At 43.0% G+C, this 7,500-nt stretch overlaps 2 protein-coding genes across 2 annotated transcripts in view; both read right to left on the reverse strand.

Annotated features, from left to right (window-relative positions):
• The window catches only part of tmem65 (transmembrane protein 65), an 8,177-nt gene extending 5,469 nt beyond the window's left edge, over nt 1-2,708 (reverse strand). Inside the window, exon 1 of the mRNA XM_079590727.1 lies at nt 2,127-2,708. Within this exon, the coding sequence (XP_079446853.1) occupies nt 2,127-2,340 (214 nt within the window). The 5' untranslated portion in view covers nt 2,341-2,708. The remainder of the gene's footprint in view (nt 1-2,126) is intronic.
• Nucleotides 2,709-3,642: 934 nt separating this feature from the next.
• Nucleotides 3,643-7,500, reverse strand: part of rnf139 (ring finger protein 139) — a 4,105-nt gene continuing 247 nt past the window's right edge. The window contains exons 1-2 of the mRNA XM_079590843.1: nt 7,416-7,500; nt 3,643-6,233 (exon numbers count right to left, since the gene is read on the reverse strand). The exon at nt 7,416-7,500 is cut by the window's right edge and continues 247 nt beyond it. Of these exons, the coding sequence (XP_079446969.1) occupies nt 4,423-6,233; nt 7,416-7,500 (1,896 nt within the window). The 3' untranslated portion in view covers nt 3,643-4,422. The remainder of the gene's footprint in view (nt 6,234-7,415) is intronic.

Genomic DNA, 7,500 nt, shown 5'->3' on the forward strand with positions numbered 1-7,500 from the left:
AAATGAAGCGGCTTCTCAAAGTCGCTTGACGTCACCCGTAGGAATAAAATAGAGTGCGGCACGACAGAAGTATTGCACGACAAGTGGATCAGCGCCGTTATCCTGCGTTCACACCGGACGCGAATGGAGCGTCAAATCCGCTTCTAGCGCGTCTAGTTGGACGTTTGAACACGTTATGCCACAACCGCTCTCTGAGCCAGATTGGCAGAAGAGCGGCGAGCGGGATCTCAGTCATTAATGCAGTCCCCTCTGGGACGACCTGCCCATGTCGATCAGACCGGCCTCATCTTCTTCTGTTCTTAAAGCGAAGCTAAAAACATTTGTGTGTGATACAGCATTTAATGCATGTGGAAGCACCCTTCCATTGCACTTCATTGTTATTTTAAAATGTTGAAGCTCTTATTTTATGGTATTTTACTTTGTATTTTGTATTGTACTGTGTTGTATTGTTGTTAGTTTCTGTGTTTTCAGTTATTGTAAAGCACATCGGACGATGTGGGTTGTATTTAATTGTGCTATATAAATAAACTGCCATTGTTATTGCTAAAAACAATATTTGGTTTAAAAATGTCTTAAAAAGTGTTGACTGAATAAAAAAATAAAAAAGGTACAATCTTCATAATTGAAAAAAAAAAAGAGTAAAAAGAGTAAGAAAATATTTTCTTTCCTTAACTAAAATAAAAATGGTAAACTTTTTTTTACTTGCGTATTTTAGTTTTAGCCTAAATTAAAATCAATGCAACAGATTATGCATTAAACATTTTAAATATATATTTATTTTCATTGGATTGGGGTGTTTTTGAGTTGATGAAAAGCTAATAATTAAATTATACAATAAAAAAAACACTAATAAACATTTTATTTGAAATAACACAATTACTAAAAATATGACGTTTTGTGAAAGAAATATAATTTTAAATAAAAATTCAAAATAAAATGCTTACTAAAAAGATAATTTACAAAAATAAATCAAATAAATACATAACTTGAAAAATATATATTTTCAAGAGTTTTTCATTTCTTCGTTTTATTTTCTCTACATTCATTTACATTTAATACCTTTTTAGAAAAATAAAGCACTACTTACTATAAATGGGCAGGAAAAACTGCAATTACAGAGAACATTTATTTCACATTTTCCACCTGGTGTGCGGCATCATTAACTTTATTCTGATTAATGTCTTTTATTAATAATTCCATTTTGTGTGTGTGTGTGTGTGTGTGTGTGTGTGTGTGTGTGTAAGATGACGCAGATCTGCCATATTCTCTTCAAGCTGTTAAACACACAGTTGTTCCGTGTTGTCTGACCTCATCAGGGGTCATTCAGTCTCGAGGTCATCGTTAAACACATCATCATAATCATCATGTGAAATCAATAATCAAATGTGTGTGACTGACATGATAAATGTTGTTTCAGCTGCTGTGATTCTGTTAGATGGGATGAAAAACACGCTGACCTCTGACCTTACACACACTCATACAGTCTAATGCACGCACACACACACACACACACATGATCATCACAGTATTCTCTCTCTCACACACACACACACACACACACACATGATCATCACAGTATTCTCTCTCTCTCACACACACACACACACACACACAATGAAAGAGATGACGCAGGCTTGAATGTGTTGATAGTGAACACACACACACTGCTGACACGGAGTTGGAGTGAGCAGAACCGGGTCAGAAGCACAGAGTCAGTGGAAACAGAAGAAGTTATCACTGAATAATCACTAGTGTCTGGGAACCGGTCTCAAATCTGATGAAGTTTGCGTCACTGATTCTCTTCTTTTCCTGAATATCTCTGTAAAGCTGCTTTAAAACAACATGTACTGTATAAAGCGCTGTAGAAATAAAGCTGACTGGACTTGCGAAATATGTCTGTCACAAATACATGTTGTAGTACCATGGTAATTATTTTACCATGGTAGTACTACAACATGTATTTGTGACAGACATATTTCGCAAGTCCAGTCAGCTTTATTAACTAATAACAATGGTAATAGGGTTGGCTAGCTGGTGTGTTGGGAGACCAGACCAGCAAACACACACACACACACACACACCCTGAGAATACCGCGGTATAAGCACGGTATGTGCCGGTCCGTTACCTTCCGCCGTAGACTGGAAGTCCTGCAGCTCCTTCAGTAAGCAGACGCGGGTCGCCGGGCTCAGGCCGTACACGAACTCCCGGGTCTGGTTCGGCAGGTCCAGCTGCTCGGGCTTGACTTTGCGCCGGTGTGTTCCGAGGAAACATCTGTGTAGGTGACCCGGTCCGGGCGCGCGACCTGTCACGAGCGCGCGCACTAAAGCCAACCGGATCATCGCCACAGCACAAAAACACGCGAAATATCCAGACACGCCCTATAACACATGAATGAACGCGACACTAGAGCGTCTGTGTGCTGTTCATATCATAAACATATCAACAATAGCTGAGCAAAATCAAACGCGCATGTCATACTGCCTCACTGAACCAAAATAACCCAGTGTGCGCGCGCAGCACCAACTGACACAGCCGACGCGCCTCAAACAGCCGTATCCATTCTAATCGTCCTCTTCTATTGTGCGATATGTTCCTGCTATGCCGCTAATTTAGCGTTATGATTCATCTTTGTGTGATCACTGACAGTTCAACTATGCGTGAGACTTTCCACACGCTCTGCTCTGACGCGATCGCGCTGATGGTGCATGATGGGAAATGTAGTCCTGCGCGGCAGATGCGCCATGGGAAATGTAGTTAAAACCGTTGGAAATGTCCTTCGCTCGTCGCTGCTGACGAGTTGGGTTTAAAATAAGGAAACATGAGTGGGCATTTGGATTTAGAACATTATGGAACTTGAGACAAGAACTTAAGATTTCATGTTGGGTCGTTTAGTATGGAAGCAGCTTTCCGTACGCAAGTATGATAAACAAAAATGCTTTGGTAAATCTTAAAGGTACAGTAGGCCCTCTAGCGGTTAATGAGCAAAATTGGGGCCGGTTGCATAAACCTCTAAAAGACAGTCTTACAAGTTAGAAATAAAACATTTTTGTTTAAGACTGCTCATAGCTTTTTTAAATCAGGTACTTAAAAGTAGATTAGCCTAATTTGATACTGAAAACTAAGACTGACTGCCCCTAACTAGCTAACCTAACCCTAACTGTGCACTAGTGGGTCATAATACTAGAACTTAAGACATGGCTGTTTATGCAACTGGCCCCTGCATGCGTCTTGCGGAAGAACATTGTAACCGGAACTACTTCTCTGCATTATGACGAGTCACGCAGGTGCAGTGCTCCTCCGCAGCAGTGGGTCTAAAATAGTCCCAATATAAACACTCATTATCGTTCAGGATAAGACAATAACTCGGGTTTGGAAGATAGATTAAAAAAGAACTTAAAAAAAGCCACATATAATGTACCTTTCACGATACAAAAAGTCATAATTATGGATCAAGAAAATGATAAAAGTCATAATTAGGAGATACAAAGTCGAAATGATGACATACTAAATAATAATTTACATTAAAAAGTTGAAATTGACATTAAAAAGTTTAAAAATCGAGATAAAACAATTACGTCATTATTATATGTGATTAAAAAGTTGAAACTGAGATAGTCAGATTCATGTCATACCAAGTCATAACTTTCACTTTGTGTTATGAGATAAAATTAAATTATGGTACACTGTCATTATTATATTAATTATTACATTACCTCACGTTAATTATTAAAATCATGAGATCATAAAATTCTGTCATAATGTAATTTTAGTAGTTACTTTTTAATGTTAGACTATGTGTCATATATACATTTACAAAAGCATGTTTCTTAATTTTGTGGCATATTATAAAAGTCCTTATTCTTTTATTTTAACTCCAGCTATATCACATCCTTTAAATACATTTCACAATTAACAAACTGTGAACTTTCCCTCCAAAAAATGTTTAAATTGAACAGAATCAAATCAAAGTAATGTTGAGAGAACGGGGAAAAAAACGGTGAGACAACAAAGACATTCAAAAAATATATAATTAAGTGCAAAGTTCCAGATCAACATAGATTTATCAGCATATTATTTTTTATTTACAAAAGAACTCAAGCTAATTCTTTATTTACATCAGTTCTCTTGGCAAAAAAATCAACAGTTTAGCCTGAAACCGAACACGTGATGGAGTCGCAACACTTGCGGTGTTTGATGAGACGTCATTAGCATGGCATGATAACCTATCAGAGATTAGCAGCTGATTCAGCTTCTCCAGTGCACAACTGCATCATTCTGTTATTACATGTACAAGAATGTACACAATTATAAGAGAGGTCACACAAGAGACCAGTAGTGATCATATCGAGGTACAGTAGCACGTCACTCTTTATCCGCGATAAACACGTGATCAGCCCTTTTATACCAACACAAACACAACATCAGTTGGAGTCGGTGTCGTCGTCGTTGTTAGCGTAGTCGTCCTCGACTAGCGCGACGCCTGGTTGCGTACCCCACTCGTCCTCGTCGTACTCGATGCTGTCGTTGTCCTCAAGGAGCTCGTTCGCAGGCTCCGCCCCTCCCTCGGCCACGCCCACATCAGCCCCGCCCCCTTCCTCAAACTCTGCGTCCGGAGCCGCCGCGGCGTAGCCGTTGTTATTAGAAGAGGCTACGCGCTCGAGCCCGTCGTCCTCGATGTAAACGCGCTGGTGGCACATGGGACACGTGTCCTGGATGTACAGCCACTTGCGCAGGCAGAGCGCGTGGAAGTAGTGGTGGCACGGCGTGATGCGCGCGGACGTAGCGAACTCCTGGTAGCATATCGCGCAGACGTCCTCGATGTCCCGTAGCTGCGCGCCTTTGAGCTCCGGCAGCGAGTTGATCTTCTTAACGGCGGTGCGGCGGTTGATGAACGTCTTCCAGCCGTTCTTAGCCTGCAGGTATATGTTGAAGTACGCGTGAAGACACATCATGCACGCGCGGATCTTGCTACCCGCCTCGAACATCATAGTGTACGCGCCGTTCCCGAACATGATCACGCCGAACACAAACTCGATTACGTTTCCGGTGGAGCGCACGTAGTACACGTAATCGTCCAGCTTCTCCCAGAGCACATTGTAGAAGCCGTCGATCATGAAGAGCGCGTAGACGGTTAGCGACACTAGCACTTTCAGGCAGAGCTCAACACAGAACGCGGTGACGGCGAACAGCCACGTGTTTAGCACGAACTGATGCCAGAGCACGTAGCTGAGCAGCACGGGCAGCGCGAACAGAGCTAGCGACACTAGCAGGACAGGAACATGTCTGCGCACTGAGGAGACGTGCGACGCGCTGAGAGACATTAGCACCGGATCCGTCATGCCGTGGATGAAGTGCAGGATAGCCGTTAGCAAGAGGCACATGTTCCTGCTTAGCCGCACTAGCCGCTCCTCGGGAATCAATCCGCTTAATCCTGTTTGCAGCGCGAGGATGAAGAACAACACAGGCGCTACGAAGCCTAACCGCTTATCCTCCTCCTCGGTGGAGCCGATGAAGGCTAGAATGCTAAGCCCGAGGTAGTGCGCGAGCGAGGATATGACGGCGCTCATGCCGAGAACGGTTAGCGTGGAGTCGCAGCCGCTGATGATGAGGTTACCGAGCAGGTCCCAGAACACGTCCCATCCTAGCGGAAGGCCGCTTTCGGAGCGCACCACGCGCACAACGTACGCTAAGATCACGGCCTGAGCGGTCATGCGTGTTAGCCAGAACACGCGCAGTATGTCCGGGAAGCGTATGCGCTTCCACGTGTCCTCGAGCAGCAGCTGCAAACCGTAGATGCGGTACATGTGGCGTAGCAGTAAGTAGACGTAGCGGCACGAGTAGTAGAACCACTTGAGTTTCAGCAGGAGGTTAACAGCGGAGTGCGCCGCTAGAACCGCGCCGGACGCCAGCGCTAACGTCTTTCGCGCGTCTGCTGGCAGCTCCGCCGCCATCCCACACAGCGGCGCCATGATGTCCGCCACCAGCAGGGCGGCGCCCAGCGACTGCACGTTCAGCAGCGCCACGTAGCCCAGTCCTAGCAGTAGCTGCAGCAGCGCTAGCGCTAGCCAGAGCGTCGGCCCGTTACGCAGCGGCAGCAGCGCCACCGCCGGAGACGTGCCGTAGTAGTTGAGCAGAACCGAGGCCGCGCCCAGCAGAACGCCCGCCAGCAGGGTGTAGAACTTGAACAGGGACTTCTGGGAAAGCACCAGAACCACACCGGAGACCAGAATACCTGCAAAACACGGAGAGCGTGAGAACTGACGCGCTACACACAACATGCTAATGCTACACATCAATATTCACACGGTAATAATGCCTCACGTTTAGGTTTGCGAGAGAACTATAGACACTTCTATAGGAATCCGCATGACTGGACACACATTTCACGATTTGATTGACTATATTTAGCGCCCTATGATGCGGAAAAAACTGAATTTATCGTGGAATTTCACAGATTTTGTCATTTTTTTGATGCATTAATAAAACGCAGGACAGCACACTTCATACCTTGCGATATAGACTAGTGTGTGTGAATGTTAAATCGCAAACACTTCAAATATGAATCCTGCATTAACACACACACACACACACTCACTAAGACACAAAATAAAATATGAATCCTGCATGTTTAAAACATTTTTCTACCATGTTTTAATTTTAGCAGTAAATATCTGTTGTGCAGTTTGTTTAATTTTATATGATTAAAAGTTAAATTAAATTAATGTTTTACGCCTTAATTTGATTGCCAGACAAATTTAAATACACAACATTTCACATAAATTAAAAGAAAAATATATAAAATTGTTGTTTTTCTTAATTTAATTAATTAGACATGCTTTTTGATTACTAAAATGTAATTTAACCATTAGAATGGAGTTGCAATTCGACAGAATTTCTGATATTTATCAGTCAATTCTCTCTGAACTAAAGCTGTACACTATTCAGTTGTGTTAATAAAAATATCGATATTTTTCAAGTCACACACTCCAGTATCGTGACAACACTGCAATACAGGAACCTGTAATATTACTGATTAAAATTAACAACTGATTTGCATACAAACATTTAAATGACAGTTTTAATGACACAATAATGTAGTGTCGTCCAAAACCGTAAACATTTAAACGGCGGCTGTCATTTTCGTGACGGTGCATGAACACATTGTGATTATTATTTACATATTATTTATGACTGACTCTTGCGTCATATGAACGAACGGGCAGTTTTGACAGTTTCTCTCACGTTATAAACACACGGAGATCAAAGCGCGTGATTAGACTGTCATCGGTTCTGCTTCCAGGCCCGGTTCGCGGATTTAAGCTCATTATCTCTGAATTAAACGGCAGAACCAGAACCTTAGCACTAGAACCGCCCGATCGACCCAGTTCCCGGTCTGACTGACTGGCGGACTCACCCAGCGCGCGGATTAACGCTCTTCCGGCGGTTCCGCTCCATCCGGTACCGGGATCCGAGTATGAGTTTAATATCGCGTCGATTAT

Source organism: Phoxinus phoxinus, assembly GCF_949152265.1.
Source record: "Phoxinus phoxinus genome assembly, chromosome: 19".
NCBI lineage: Eukaryota > Metazoa > Chordata > Actinopteri > Cypriniformes > Leuciscidae > Phoxinus > Phoxinus phoxinus.